The sequence below is a fragment of the Crotalus tigris genome, unplaced genomic scaffold, assembly GCF_016545835.1.
Source record: "Crotalus tigris isolate CLP2741 ecotype Arizona unplaced genomic scaffold, ASM1654583v1 scf7180000017549.6302385, whole genome shotgun sequence".
Taxonomy (NCBI): Eukaryota; Metazoa; Chordata; class Lepidosauria; order Squamata; family Viperidae; genus Crotalus; species Crotalus tigris.
In genome coordinates, this window is record NW_024096467.1 from 492978 (window position 1) to 509848 (window position 16871).

Below are 16871 nucleotides of genomic sequence, written 5' to 3' on the forward strand. Positions count from 1 at the left end.
ACAGGATCCTATTATAAAATTGTCTGATTTTTCCTATACACAGCCTGTGTCTGATTTAAGAATCTCATTATCAACAAAAGGGGATGTGTTGTAAATGAACAGATTATGGTGTCTTCAGACATGAAGTCTATGAGACATTTCTAAAATATAAAGACATTCGGGACTTAAGAAATCAAGTATTTTATAATTTGATTTAGCTAGAGATTTTATCACTTCTGTAACTACCTAAGAATGTTCCAAAACCTAAATATAAATATAGGAAAACAAATAGGAAATCTATTTTCATTTGGGTATCTGCAGGTAGTCATTTACTTACAACTATTCATTTAGCAACCGTTCGAAGCTATAACTGCACTTGAAAAAGTGACTTAAAACTAGTACTCGGAACATATCATTACAACATCCCCATGGACGTGTGATCAGAATTTGGACACTTGGCAACTAGCATATATTTACAACAGTTGTGTCATCCCAGAGTCATGTGATCACCATTTGCAACCTTCCCAGCAAGCTTCCAGTTTGGAAAGTCAACAGAGGAAGCTGGATAGATTTAACTGCTGCATGATTCACTTTACGACAGTAATTTGCTTATCAACATAACAAACAAGATCATAAAATTGGGCACAGCTCAGTTAACAACCACTTTGCTTACCAATAGACATTCTGGTCCCAATTGTGGTCATAAGTACTGTAGAAGCGTACCTGTATAAGTTAAGTTTTGTACACATGTGATAAGCTTTGAATTGCTGGGATCTACTTTATATTTCTTAGGGTCTATGAATAACAAATAGGTGAAACCATATCACAAAATAGACGCCGCTAGCTTTAACAACAGAGTTTAGGGAATACTGACTTACTTTACTGTTTTTGTGCTTTTTCCTCTTCAAACTAATACGATCAACCATGGTCAGAAATAGCTCTGAGAGTTAGAGAAAGGGGGGCATGGAATGCCCTCCCATTTTACTTTAAAATTACCTCAACTTATTCATTTTAAAATCTAGAATTTATAAGCAAGAATAATATAGCTTAGATTTTACTTTGGGATCCTTTCATTTATGAAATGCAAATAATATTTATTGCAGGCCATTAAATATGCCATTTAGTTGCAATGCAGTAGGACATTATTTCAGGCATGGCAATCAATTGCTCAGTCAGTGGATTTCATTTCATCTGTTGATTGCTTTGAAATGTTATGGTTTATTCAGGACATGCTTTATTGGAAGAAGAAAATAAGATCTGGCATCTAGTTCGACCAGTAGATGAAGTTGATGAAGGTAAATCAAAAAGAGGGAGTATGAAGGAGAAGGAAAGGACCAAAGCTATCACTGAAATCTACCTGACAAGGCTTCTCTCTGTGAAGGTAAAATTGACTGCCAAGAGCCAAGTTTTACTGTGTTTAAATAGTGAATTTAGATGTAGAATTTTCCTTTAGAATTAAGATTTAGATTCAAAGACATTGGCTAGGTACAGTCATACCTAGAGTAGCTGCATTGAAATTAATAGGTCTCAATTAAGCTTCATTGATGTTAAAGCAACTCAAGTCTTTTCATCTTTGCTTATGAACTTATTCTTTGAAAATTCCAGAAATAATACACTATGTGTCCATTTGATAACAAAGAATCCCAAGAGTTACCAAACAAACATTCCAGTGTTTTCATTTTCTTAATTTTATTGTTTGCTGTGCATAACAAGAGTTGAACTAGTCTGAACCAATAGAGTTCCAACTGATTTATTGGGACCTGAGTTTTATTTCTGTTGTTGCTAGTATATTTTCATTTAACATTTTTAAAAAAGGAAAAAAAAATAATTTAAAAAGATAGATAAAAGAGGAATAAAAATACAGAAAATTTTTAAAAGGCCATGAATAAAGAGGAAATTTACAAAAATGATAGAATTAAGATAGAACTTTCAATGTTTCATTAACTATTATTAGGTAGTTGAATATATTATTTTAAAAACTACAGATTGTTTTAAAATCCAAGCAATATATAAATATCAACATGTATGAACAGCAGTAGTCAGCACTAGTCAGCACACTATACATTATATAATAAGATTAATAGTTAAATTCTGTCCAACCTTCTGAAAATCTATTCTGATTGTATAGATCCATTAAAGGTAGAATATTAAAACTTTACATTAATAAAAATCCAAATTTTAGATATGATATAAGCTGATGTATACTGACTTTGCAAAGAATGTAAAACCCTTACATTCCCCTTTTCCCTTTTTTCTATTTCTGTTATGACCGTGTCTGAAGTACTGCTGAGATCTAAAGTCAAGTATATAAATAGCTCAGGGCACTCCTTTTAAATACAAACCATACTTAGCCATTGTAATATTTTTCCTCTAGTAATTTGAAAGGCTAATATTATGTAGTTTTGAACCAGGCTTTCCAACGTGGCATTTTGGGGTCTGAATGTGCCTGCAGACATCTCTCTTGTATCTTACCATATTTCCTACTTTTCCTGACACTGTTCATTTTAAAAAAGAATTCTGAAAAGTAAACATTAATCCTCAGTATTATGATCATTTCCATGAATGAACCTTAGCATAACCTAAACCCCATAATCTTAACAGCTAAAAATTAAATGGAGAACTATAGTTTGAAAAAAAATGCTCATCTCACCCCAAAAAGAAGAAATAGAAAGAAGGGCAACAAGATATATGTGATAAGGAGCATCCTGATAAATTGATATCATAGGTTATTGCTACCCATGCCAGCCCTTGTTTTGAAGTTATAGTCAATCCTAATAGCCACCACAGCCTCAATTCTGAACATTGACACCAGCCCAAAAAAGATTCTGAATAATGATTTAACACTGTTGTTTCAGTTCTGATTGAAGAAGAGAAATGTATTTATTTATTTACTAGATTCATATATCTCTATGTTTTGGGGCTCTCCATAATAAAAATTAAAAATTCCACAAAAATGCAGTATAGCAGTGATTAAACAAGTAGAAGCAACCGAAAACAGAAAACACTAGCTCATTTTTTTCCACAGCCATTCTCCCCAAAAAGTTCTGTTTTAATCTATTTCTAGAATGCTGTTCCTTATCTATTTCAAAGAAACCAAGCCCAGTTTAAACTTTGATTTAAAAAAGGCCCATAATACTGGGGCTTTTTAAAATCATATGTAGACTTATCCTCTCTATGTAGTTATTTAAGCTGTGTTGATAAATTCTAAATACCTGAGTTATCTATAATTAGGTATTGATAAATTTGGAAAATGGCAAAGTAAAGTCCATTGTCCTTAGTGCTAAATACCTTTATGGGCTCTGCATGAATAGCACCAATTTCCGCAAAAGACTCTGGGTGTACATCATAGGTTTTTAGATCACGTGATACTCTACATGCCAAAGCAGTTCCCCTCATAGAGGTTCATGCTGAATATGCAGATGACTGCCCTAGGGATACATTATATGACTGATCTGTAGGAACACCCAGCAGGATTGTTCATATAAATGGAAAGTTGCATGCCTAAATAGGGCTTAAATTAGTTTAAAGCCCAGGAACAATTTCTCATGAGGTCCTCTTCTATAAACATTAATATGAGTATCTATAGCAACTTAGTCCGTAATTTCATTTAAACTATATTGAAGTTCATTTGTGAGCTCTTTATTGTTGTGTAAAGATAGCCAAATCTGCTTAACAATATCTGAAGAAAATGTGACATGCAGAGCAGACAGGACCAGTTAAAATTTCATCAAGCCAAACTGATTTTGTATGAAAATCCTTGGCTTATTAACAAGATCTCCAATTGTATTGCATAAGTCTTGTTGTTGTGTTTATGCATCCCAATTAAATATGAATTATTTTCCAGAGGTATTCCTTCCTTCCTTCCCTCCCTCCCTCCCTCCCTCCCTCCTATCAATATCTGTTACGGTCACAGACCATCATTACAAATAAAAGTATTATTATTATTATTATTATTATTATTATTATTATTATTATTATTATTATTTAAAAACAGACAAAATAATATATTATGATTAGGGATGGATTATCAGTGGGCAGTTAGAGTCTGCCTGATTTTGCATACATTATAACAAAATTTGGCTACATTCAAAGAAACTAGTTTGTTCTAATCTGAAAACAGCAGTTGTACAAAGAGATCAATATTTCCTGGTATTTTATTAGGCAAAGTGTTATAAATTGAGTCTATGAGTCCTTATAGAAGATGCAGTATAGCAGAACGTGAGATGTACTTTCAATAGCCATGTCCACAGGGGTACAATCTCAGCTCATATGGGGTTTTTTGTATTAGCCCTCCAAAATCTCTGTGGAAAGTGTATTTCAACATGCTAATGTTCAGATTTTTGGGACAGTTATGTTATAAGTATCTCACTACTTTAAAAGGAAGAGTTTGACTGCTTAAAAAAATATTCTTGGGAAGAGCAGACTTATTGGATTTCCAGATCTTTGATGCTTTCTTTCTTTCTTTCTTTCTTTCTTTCTTTCTTTCTTTCTTTCTTTCTTTCTTTCTTTCTTTCTTTCTTTCTTTCTTTCTTTCTCTCTCTCTCTCTCTCTCTCTCTCTTCTTCTCTCTTTTTTCTTTCTTTCTTTTTCTCTTTCCCTCCTTCCTTCCTTTCTTCTATCCATCCATCCACACAGTTATAAGAAATACTGAACTTTACTATAATAAAGTTACTAAAACATATAAAAATCAAGTGCCCCCCACCAGCTCATTTTTGTTGTTGTAATATACCCAGAAAGCTCAGTTCTAAATACATTACTCTCCCACGAATTCCTGCTATTGGTTGCCCATTTATTTCAGACTAGAGTCCTCTGTTCTCCCTGATCCACAATGCTGAAATTGCCACCTCTTTAAACAGAGCAGAGAATTATTCTTTCTGAAGTCCCTGGAACATTTGTTACGACTGTTCATTTTATGTTCATAAGAGCATTTACAACCCATTTATAGTTGAAAAATGCAGCACTTGGAGCCATTGTGATTCTGTGGCCATTTGGGATAAAGTCTTGTACAGATGACTATAAGTCAATTTCGGAAGCAGTCATAAAATTGAAAGGATCTGCTGGAAAATGTTACACTTCACACCATAATCAGATTTTTTAATGTTTGTATTGTGTGTGTGCTTTCCCCCCTTTAGGGTACACTTCAGCAATTTGTAGATAACTTTTTCCATAGTGTACTTGATTCACATCATGTTGTTCCACCAGCTGTGAAATATTTCTTTGACTTTCTTGATGAGCAAGCAGAGAAGCATGATATCAAAGATGAGGACACCATCCACATCTGGAAAACAAACAGGTAGCTGGGGAGAAAAATAGTACCGAATTAACTATCAAGAAGTTTGTTTCTTTTCTTTCTTTTTATTTGTTATTAATAAGGCTAAAAATGGGAATTAAACAAGTTTTATAACAAGCTTCCAGAGAAGGGTTCAACAATTTTTCAGATATGCATTTTTTTATTAAATTTCTAAAGCTGTCTAGTTCAGAATGACCCTGAAACATAGAGTATTGGAAGCAGATAAAACAATTATTTATTTTACTTTAAAAATGTAAATGATTGTAATTTCATGGGATCTTATATGAGAGACTTCTTTGTTTTCCCCTCTAATTGTGAACTAGCAAGCCTCTTCGCTGAGAAAGGAAAACCTTGTTCCTGGCCTTTTACACAACTGTCTTCTAAATCTTTATCAGCCCAGGAATCAACCATTACATGATCCCTTTCTAAAGTTGGGGAAATTGCCATATACCTAATAATAAAAAGCATATGCAAGTACGTAGCTCAATGGTCACAGTTTCTATTTCAAACAGATGCATTTTACTTATTTATTATTTATTAAATTTGTATCCCTCATTGCCTTCATTCAAGATAAGCAAATACAAGGTTCTCCCTTACCTTTATCCCCAGAGCAGCAAGTCTAAGTTAGGCTGGGCTCTGAAAGAATGACCAGTCCAGTATAATTCAGTAAGTGTCCTGGGCTGAAGATGGTTTGATTCTGACACTTTCCAATTGAGTTCAATTTTTTAACCAGTACATCACACTGGCTATTCTGGGTACTCATATTGCTCAACCACAAACTTTGAAAACCTCAAAATTCAGTGTAATTTAATTTATTAAATTTGTAAAGCTGCCCAGTTCACAATAACTCTGGGTGGCATAGAGTATTGATAGTGGATAAAAAACAATTACTAAAAAATGAAGCGATACAAAGATTTGACAAACAAAGGAGATATCAGTCAGAATATATTTAACAAACTATTAAAGGAGAATGATGGAAACATTAAAACGGGAGATTGGAATTTTCCCTACTTTAAGCAGCCTTTTTCAGCTGTTACAAAGGAGTATACAATTCGCCATACTTAATGGCGAACAGTCCCTTCATCTACAACATCATGTGACATTAGTGAAAAGCCAATATTCACAAATACTAGGTGGTGGTCTGCACAATGAGCCCCAACACTGCAGGTCAAAGTGGGATCATGACAGAGGATTTGTCTATAGAATTTTCTAGATGTTCACTGAAATCACTAGCACAATTTTACAAAAGAGAAGAGCTACTCACTTCTGTTGCTATTGCTTGTTACACATGAAAAACTCTAGACGTGGCACAGTATGTATGGCAGCCCAGATTCTTTCTTGTTTCACTTTTGTCTACCAAACATTGAGTTTAATTTGAAAACCTTTACCTCTATTCTTTCTGCAGCTGGACTTTCCTTTGGAATCAGTACTTATCAGCAGCATGAGCACTAAACTTCTGCATTTTGACCGAGTTGTCAGAACCTTACAACTGCATACAAATCCTTATTACAGAGCTAAAGAGCTTTTGCTAAATAAGCTAGCATTTGTTTGCATCATGGAACTTTTTGACATATAGCTAGCCAAATTGCCATTCAGATAATTTAAATTCTTTTTAGTATACAAGCACATTGTGGAAGCTTATGACACATTAAGGTAGAAATCTTCTGGGTTACTCAGCATAAGAAAGCTCATTGGTGCTCACTGGCTTATTTATTCTACTTGTGCTTCTCCTTAAATAAATCAAGAAAACACTATCTGAGATCTGCTTAGCATTTGTTGAAACCATGCTCTGCTTTGTTACTGTCCAAAAGAATCCAAATCAACACCAACAAGTCCATGAATAGAACTTTGAATATAATAGCAAGCCAGTCATGATTTAGTTAGTTATTGCCAAGAGGAGCAAAGCAGAAATGATAAGATAGAATGTATGGTCATGCATGCTTGATCCTATTAATCCAAATGTCATGAATTCCTGTTTATGATAATGTTCAAAGAAGCATACTTTGTACCTAAAGTATATAATCAAATGATATATTATGGTAGAGTGATCTATTAATGATAATGCTTTTTGCTTGTTAGTATTACCTTTTCATTCATTCCTGAATACCAGTTTCAATTATTTATTGTTTTCTTTCCAGCTTGCCCCTTAGGTTCTGGGTGAACATATTGAAAAATCCCCACTTCATCTTTGATGTTCACGTTCATGAAGTAGTAGATGCTTCCTTATCAGTCATTGCACAAACTTTCATGGATGCTTGCACAAGAACAGAGCACAAACTAAGCAGGGTAAAGCTTTATCTTCAGTTCTATGTGTCTGACACAAACAGCAATCTGCAACCACTTTTCTCGGTCCTATTGCCCTAGAATCCAACTATACTAAAGGAGTTAAAACTGAATACATCTAGAAGATACCAGGTTGGGAAGACTAATAGAGAAAAGTCTTTATTAAAGGCATTAATTCATTTTTTTTCATCACCTATAAGGGATATTTATGCTGCTTCACAGAATCAGGGATATTTATTTCCTGCAGTTTCTATAATGCATCTAATGATAGATTTTTTTAGTTACTTAAAAAATGATGTCACCATTGTTGAGTAATAACTACTTATCCCTTCTGTCATAAAAACTGCCAGAATTTATTTCTCTCTACCTGTTTCTCTGGCATCTAAACATTTAGTAAATCCACCCAAAATGGATGGCTTAGTTAAATTTTTCTCTAATTGATTTATTTCTGGTAGTCCTGATATCATGAAAAATATATGCTGAGTCCAGTCAGGGTTGATGAGGTCTACTAGATGTTGTGAGAGAGGGTACCTAGAAAGAGAGGTAGTACTGGAAAAGGTAGAGGGCAGAGAAAGAATCACAATGTTGCTGTTACATTTGAATAAATACATGAGCAGGAGGTAGCAATAAAGAAAATATATTCTGAGGCCTCAGAATACAGATGCTCAAGGAGGATTGATCTGCTCTTCAGAAATTGGATTTTATATAGATATTTACATGGCCTGCTGAAGAAGAATTGCTTTCCCAACAGCAGCAACAGATTTGGGCAGGGGTGTCTCTCTTTCTCTTTCATGCTTGTTTTGAAAGATAAATAACTCTTAAATGCCATGAGTTTTCTTCTTGTTGTTGATATAACATATCAATATTCTGCTTTCCAAATGGTATGCAGCAGCATCCATAAAGGAAGGAGAAAGTACAAGATGATGGTCCTAGCATCGTAGTCAACAACAGGGATAGAACTTCAGTCATGATCCTATACCTGTCATCAAGCAGATTTTGATCTACCTATCTTGTTACTCATGATGCTGTGACATACACCTTATTGAAGGGAATGGATTTTCTACTTCAAATTTCTGCAATGCTAGGAAAAAACAAATCTATGAGTTTCAAAAATCAGATTTCGTTGCTTTCTCTTTTTCAGGATTCTCCAAGTAACAAGTTACTCTATGCAAAAGAGATCTCTACATATAAGAAAATGGTGGAAGAGTAAGTAGAGAGAACTACAATTTATTTTATATTCTTGGGGACAAAATGTTTGTTTCTCACATCATATCTCTGTTTAGGGCAAGTTGGTTCTAAATATATCCTGAGTAAAAATTATCAAGATAAAAATAATTTTATTAGAATATTTATCATGATAAAAGTGACCTGGAAATTACACAAAAGAATGATAAACACATAATATAACAGTAACATATTCATTTTCAAAACAGATAGAAATTTAGCAATGCCAAATGAAATTGATTTAATGTGTAGAATGATTTTGCAACATTTGAATATATTAATTGCTTTTAAAAAATCATGATTTTTGCCTTTGTATTTTATTCCAGTATTTCACTCTGATGGTTTTCCCTTTTTGATTCAGGCATGTGTGTATGTTTGTACATAGTATGGATTTAGGAAATAAGATACTTTAATTCCCCATCCAAGAAACACTTTCAAAAATGAAAAAAGTATGACAACATATCTGTCAGGAAGCAAATGTTTATAATATCATAAAGATTTAGCAAACTTCCTGTGGCCTGAATTTTTAGAAGGTATCATCTACTCTGAAATAAAGTTTTTCTAGGTGGGCTAGAAAAGATGGTCTGCCTTTATTCTAAAGAAATCACCGACTTGGAAGATCAACAAAAGCAACAGAAAACATTTGGGGCTGAATCTGAGAAGTTTGGGCTTGTGGGTGCTTTAGATAGCTGCACAGATTGTTCTACTGTACCTTTTGATCTCTTGCTCCTCAAAATGTGCTGGGGTATAGCAGATACTCAAATGAACCACATCCTTATTACAGTTTCTCCACTAATGAATCTATTTGGGAACCGCAAAAAAGTATCATGCTAGATAGCTGATTAGGGAAGTCATGTTGGACCATACTAGTAGTCTTCAGTTTATGACCATTTGTCCATTGACCATTCACAGTTACGACAGTGCTCGTGCCCAAAGTTACCTTATGCAAGGCAGCATTTGGCCACACCAGGACTTCTTCCTGAGGCCATGTACACTGTTCTCCAAATTCCTTCTCTAAATCACACTCCCCATTCCTTCCCCAAATCATGTGCCTTGTTCTCATGCTCTAGAAACTTTCTGGCCTTCTCCAAGACTCACAAGAACAGGAACATTATTTGGAAATCATCAGGAACCCCATTATCATGGTGCTTTGCAAGACTTCATTCTCCAGATTGCATGTACCATTCATTTTCAAATTATGCATCTTGTTCTTGAGATTCTTCAGAAACCTTCTGGTCTTCCCCAGTTTTCACAAGAACAGATGTGCAATTTGGAGAATGAGGATTTCCCAAGCACTGTGAGAACCGGACTCCTACCAGTCTCCAACTAGCACACCTGTTCTTTGAGAACTGGGGAAGACGAGAAGGTCTCTAAAGGATCACTAGAATGGGACGTGTGATTTGGAGAAGGAACGGCAAAAGTAAGTTGGAGAATGACAGAAAAAGCTTCGGGAAGAAGACTAGGCAGGGCCAGAATACAGTAGGGTTAGGTTGGGTGCACATTAGCAGCAGTAGGAAAACAGTGAAGGTCAGCTGGGCACAGTAGTGCCTGTGTAACATAGGGTGATGGGGCAACTGGGGCTTTCCCCATCTCCTCATGCACTCCCACACTTCTTACCTGAGACCCATTCTGCTTAACAATCTGTGATTTTAGATTAATGATGACAACCAGGAATGCCGGGATTGTGATTGCTAGGTAATATGGTCATGTGACATCTTGCTTTATAACCACATCACTTAGTGATGGAAATTCTGGTCTAAGTTGTAGTATAAGACAAGCCTATGAGCCTTTAGTGGGTTTATGAGCAACCATCCACTGAAATGCTTATGTTCAAAACAAGGTATAAGAAGGAATGAATGTAATAGAAGCTCTATTGACTTGAAAACTCTATAGGAAGTCATTTATCTCTATGTCTTGTCCTCCAAGCACCCTATTGGGATAGCCCTGGTTAGCTTATAAGTATCAAGAGTTCTCCTCCAGCTGTTAGAATAGAAGAAATGCTGGCAGAAATTTTGGACATAATACTACCAGATAAATAGCTCATTAGCTATAAGCAGACCCTTAACAACTCATGGGTATCCTAAGGTTTCTCTGCCAAAATTCGACCACAAAAAGTGAACAGTTTTGACAGTCTGTTTTTTTCATGAATTTTGTCTAAAGTTGAAAATGGTGATGAAAATGGATGTCTTCCATTATACTTAAATTCCCAACCAAAAAATGCCCCAAATGTGATTTTCTAGAGATAAGACCAGAGGTCTTCAAACTTGGCCCTTTTATGACTTGTGGGGTTCAACTCCCAGAATTCCTCAGCCAGGCACGCTGGCTGAGGAATTCTGGGAGTTGAAATCCACAAGTCTTAAAAGGGCCAAGTTTGAAGACCCCTGGTTAAGACAGTTAAGAATAAGCATGGAGACATTATTCTCATAAAATAGACCAAAAGTTGGTTTCATCTCTTCCCATGACAATAGCAGATAGTTTCTTGTAGCCTGTCCCTGTAATATTGCTAATCCCTGGCCTATGGTAATGTTTTTATTTTGCATCATAGGAAACTATTGCTATTTTGATTTATTTTAGCTGTCAATAATTGCACTAAATCTCTGAAACCGTGCAAAATCCATCATGGAGAAAACTTCAGTTCCTGACATTAATCTATAAGGAGGAGATCAGATCTTTTTTTTTTATAAATATATCCAAGATGAAAATCAGCAACCATCCTTTAAAAGTTCTAGTTCAATCTAGTAATGTCTATTAAGAAAATGTCATAAATTCAGTACAAAGTGTTAAAGTATTTTTAAAGGTTGTTATTTCAGCTAAAACATTTTTTTCTAGTTATTATAGAGGTATTCGCCAGATGGTACAAGTGAGTGATCAAGATATGAATACACATTTAGCAGAGATTTCTCGAGTAAGTACAAAATTGGAAACAACTTTTAAATATACAGTACCTGATAAAAGTAAAGCTGCTGGGTTATTTGTTTGCGTTGGGTTATTTGTACCATGTGTCCTATTTTGTATCAGTCCTCTGGAGTTCTTTCCACTTTCCCCCCTCCCCCAAGGTTTTGGCATTCCTAATAGTTTAGTTCAATGGTTGACCACACTTGAGGTCAATGGGGGAAAATCTTTAGTAGTTTCAAACCAGTTTTATTTTCATAGTTCCCTGAGTTAGATTAACCAGATCGGACTGACTGATTGATTGGTCCATTTCTCTTTTATATGCCATTCAATCCAACGAAGCTCAAGTAAGCTTTAAATAAGACATAAACAATAGGAAAACAAAGCAGCAGTATTCTGATCAACAACCACAACATCCAATCCATAACACCTGGTCTATCAGTAGTGTATTCCCCAGGATCTCAGGAAAGGCTTTTATGATAGGACCCAACCAAAACTTTCCTGCAGTGTCTGTTTTTTGATCTGGCCTATCCCAGAGCATCTTAAATTGCTCCCAGAATCAAACTCATCACTAGACATCTCTTTCTGGTAAGATGCTATCTGTGAAAATCTATCAGTTCCTATCATTACATAAGCCATTGCATTCTGGACCAGAAGAAGCTTCTGAGTGGTCTTCAAGGGCAGCCCATGTAGAGTGCCTTACTTAGCATGTGTCACTGTGAATAGGGCAGCCTAAAAAAGGCTATAACTGATTTGACTAGATGAAATTGGGCAGTGCCTTTCCTAGCTATCTTTTCTTCAGGTAGCAGGTGCATCTAAAATGACCCCTAAGTTACAAATTAATTCTACACAGGACAGAATCAGAGAGATTTAAAATTGGATTATCTCTAGTAATGGAGGGCTTCTGAGTCCATAACTAGTCTGTTGTGCTGAGATTAAGCCTGAACCTATTCATCCTTACTCTACTTTACCCAATAGCTTTGTATAGATGTTAAGTATGAGAGTATTGCTTCCCACAGGAAATAGTACCTCAAAGTCAGTCCAGTAAGATACCTGACTGATGCTATCAAAAGCCCCTAAGAGGAGAAGCAAGACCAGGGGAGCTGCGTCTGTCTGTCTGTCTGTCTGTCTATCTTATTTAGAAACTATCTACCTCCCTCATAGAGAGATAATTTTCATTGCCCTGATCTGTTCATAGTTTGTGCACAAGAGCAATCAATGTAAGGTTAATACCAGCCACAGACTTGAAACCAGCTGTAAGGGATCCAAATAATACATTTCCTCCTGAACTACTATCTTCTCCACAACTTTGTTTAAAATGGGGAGACTGGAATTATAACAGTAATTATCCAACATTCAAAATGGATGTAATTTTTACTGCTTGCTTCCTTCTCCATGATATATATAGTGGTGACAAATGGAAAGATTACAGGTGAAGCAGCTGGCAAATACACCTGTAGTGTTGGGGTATTAGTTATTCTACAGCAATTTCTAATGTGAGGGAAATGGTGTAGTGACTGTAACAAATCAGCAAGCAAGCTTGATGTTATATTTCTGATAAAAAAATCATCTCTGCTTCCTTATCAACCTGGACATCTATTAAAATTGTGGATAGAAAGAGAAACAATATTACCTCTGGTGCATTATATAGGTTTCATTAAAGTTCTTGGGTAGCCAGCTCTCTGTTTGACATAGTGTTTTTCTTCTTGTTTAATTTAATAGGCCCACACAGACTCATTAAACACCCTTGTGGCTTTACACCAGCTCTACCAATATACTAACAAGTACTATGATGAGGTAAGCTTCCACCACTGAGTTTGTTTTATTATTATTCTGTACAAAGTCATAAGGTGGGTAAGATCTAACAAGCTGATTTGCCTCCAAGCTGATAATTTCCTGGCTTATTGGATGCTTGGTTTTTACCAAGAGACTGTAATTCATGCAGGGCAAATATACATCTTTAAAGCATATTCAGAAGAATCCCATCTCTAAATATATAAATAAAATCTGTATGGGATTTTATACAACAATAGTAATAGCATTTAGACTTATATACCACTTCACAGTGTTTTTACAGCCCTCTCTAAGCAATTTACAGAGTCAGCATATTGCCCCCAACAATCTGGGTCCACATTTTACCAATCTCGGAAAGATGGGTTAACCTTGAGCCCGATGAGACTCGAACTGCCAAACTGCTGTCAGCCGGCAGTCAGCAGAAGTAGCCTGCAGTACTGCATTCTAACCACTGCACCACTAGGGGTCTCAAATGAGTCTAGGACAGAGGTCCCTTTGGAAACCAGGACCAGTGGAGAGAGGTTTTTCTGCAGACTGGAGGGGGCGTGGTTTTGTGTACTGCCTGCATCCTGCGGATGGGGCTTTGCTTGTTTGTGTGGACCAGTTGCTGGCATGCCATCGTCCAGTACATTGGAGACCCCTGGTCTAAGACCTTCAGGCATTGACCCTTGGTCATGCCTCTTTCTCCTCCCTCCTTCTGTTTCCACCCATTTGCCTACAGTGTTCCTTCTCCACTGGCCCTTCCATATCCATTCTCCTTGGCCAATGGGCCCCTTGCCCTCTGCCCCATGCCCTTCAGCCTGGCCTTTTTGCCAAGGTCCCCTTTGTCCCAGGCCTTTGGCTGCACAGGATAGATAGCCACCAGGCAATTGAGTGGGTGGTAGGCAGAAGCCATGGTGCTGCAGAGGGCAGCGTGCGATGGGTGATCGCAGGGGCTGTGTTGTAGGGCAGCAAGTGAATGGCACTGGATTAGCTTCTCCAATTGCAGGAGGTCGGGGGTGCACAGGAGAATGGCAGTGCCAGCACAGCTTCTTCAATTGCGGTGGGTGTGCAGGTGAATGGCAGGGCCTCAGCAATTACGGGGGGGGAGGGGGCACAGGCGTATGGCAGGGCTAGCATAGCTTCAGTGGTTGTGTGGGAGCGCAGGCAAATAGCACTCCAGCTTGACACACAATGGGGAGTTGGCCTGCTGCCCCATGGCATGCCCCCTCCTCCTCCACAATGGCAGAAGCCGTGCCAGCATCGTCTGCCTGCGCACCCATCCTCTCCCCCTGCAATCACTGAAGTTGTCTGGCCCTGCCATTCGTCTGCGCACCCACCACAATTGTAGAAGCTGCAGCAGCACCATTTACCTGCTATCCCATAACACAGCCCATCCCATGCTGTTCTCCCTGCAGCACCATGGCTTCTGCCTGCCACCCACACGACTGGCTGGCGGCTATCTGTCTCTTGTAGCCAAAGGCCTGGGACAAAGGATGCCTCGGTGAAAGAGCCAGGCCAAAGGGCATGGGATGGAGTGCAAGGGGCCCAATGGCCAGGGAGAATAGGCAGGGGAGGGCCAGCCAAGGAGAAACACTGGAAGTTAATGGGCAGAGGCAGGAGGCGAGATGTAAAAGAGGCGTAGCCAAGGTTGGGAGCCTAAAGGTCCCATTCCATCTCAAATATAGCAGATTTCCTAGCTATATTAAACAAGAACAGTGATGAGTTTCTTATTAACAAAATGTCCAGGAAGCCTCACATGTCACAAACCTGGCTTACCATCCTTGAAGTAGATAGAGAATACATTTTGCCATCCATTTGATAGTAGTTTCTTCTCATACATTTTGAAAATCTCACTGTCTCTTGTCTGCTCACAATGAGGAAAATGGCTCTGCAGATTCATAATACCAGGGAAGGTTTTTTCTGGTTAATAGATAGTACTCTTTAAAACCCTTGGAATGTATTTCTCCAGAAATACTTATAGGATCATATTGTAATATCTTGACTTGAATGTTCTCCCTTTTATTTATTTTTTAGATTATAAATGCACTAGAAGAAGACCCAGCTGCACAAAAAATGCAGCTTGCTATTCGATTACAGCAAATAGCAGCTGCTTTAGAGCATAAAGTGACTGACCTTTGATTTGAAAGCTGCAATAAAAAAGTCTGATATGAAGATGTGTAAATTCATTCTCCCTAATAAGAAAATAGTGTTCTATTTTTTAATGTGTAATTACAATTTTAAATGAAAAAACAAAAGGCTCCTTTTTTATATAGAACCACTGTAATGTAAAGAGTTTTTACTGTAAATTATGCTTCTAATTAAAATCTTGTGTGGTGTATAAATGAATTTCCAGAGGGACATGGGGGAGGTCCATAGGGGGAGGGAAGGGTGGGGGGAGTTATACTCATTTAATCAAATAGTACAATTTTTGAAACATCTGCGTTTTTTTAGAAGTCATTATGCTAGTAAAATCACTACCTATAATTTCTTTATATTTTAAGCAATATTTGTACTAGAAAAAATAATAGCATATTGGAAAAATAAATGCAATATCCCCTTTTAATTTCAATAACTGGAAATAGCTTTTTTCCCTCTTTTTTTGAAGAAACAGTCATCAATCTTCTGCTTTTGAGGAGGATATAAACAATTTAATTATGATGACTTTCCTTTTAGGAGATTGCAGTGGATTTGGGTACCATATTTCTTTTACATTCATGTGAATATTAAACGCGAAAACATGTGGTTGTAACTACTGCCCCCAAACCCACTTTTTCACAGTCTATGGAGATGAAGTTATAGATCTATTGTGATGGTTTGGTTTTTTATCTTGGAAGGTGTCTACAAGTCTCTAAGAACATAACTTTCAATCTTATGTGCCAGCTTTAGCATACAACACAAATACTCAAACTCTGGAAGATGTTTACATTCCTCAGTAGGAAATAGATGAAATCCCAAGGTACTTCTAAAGAGCCAAACTTGATCCTGTGTATCATTGGCACAAAAGGGAACCAGAAAGACAGAATCTTTTTCTCTGACTTTTAGGAAAGTGATTGTTATGCATGTGAACCTACTGTTACATTTGGAATCTGCAATACGCACCATGGGCACTTACCTTTAGGGCATAGTTTTAGCTGTGTCAAGGATAATGCAATGTACAAGGTTGCTTTTTTGGCTTAACAAGTATCCAAGATTCAGAAATACCTGGATCTGGATTAGGCTCTTCTTATTCTCAGACCATTTCTTAAAATCTCTGATAAAAAGTACAAACAACAAATTCTGTTTGTTCAAATGTTTCTGAAATCAAACTGGTTTTTCTTTTTTCTTTTTTTTAATTGTTAATTATTATATATGCTAATGTGCCTTACTTGTACTAATTATGTGGATCTGAATGGTTTTGTAAAGAGAATCATATCAAAAATATTTATGTG

At 36.7% G+C, this 16871-nt stretch overlaps 1 protein-coding gene across 13 annotated transcripts in view; it reads left to right on the forward strand.

Annotated features, from left to right (window-relative positions):
- The window catches only part of PLXNB2 (plexin B2), a 404398-nt gene extending 388783 nt beyond the window's left edge, over window positions 1–15615 (forward strand). For all 13 annotated transcript variants that reach the window (XM_039338498.1, XM_039338541.1, XM_039338548.1 and 10 more), the window contains 7 exons: window positions 1206–1360; window positions 5111–5271; window positions 7407–7554; window positions 8693–8757; window positions 11605–11680; window positions 13390–13464; window positions 15478–15615. In XM_039338498.1, coding sequence (XP_039194432.1) covers window positions 1206–1360; window positions 5111–5271; window positions 7407–7554; window positions 8693–8757; window positions 11605–11680; window positions 13390–13464; window positions 15478–15582 — 785 coding nt within the window. In that variant the 3' untranslated portion in view covers window positions 15583–15615. The remainder of the gene's footprint in view (window positions 1–1205; window positions 1361–5110; window positions 5272–7406; window positions 7555–8692; window positions 8758–11604; window positions 11681–13389; window positions 13465–15477) is intronic.
- The last annotated feature ends 1256 nt before the right edge of the window (window positions 15616–16871 follow it).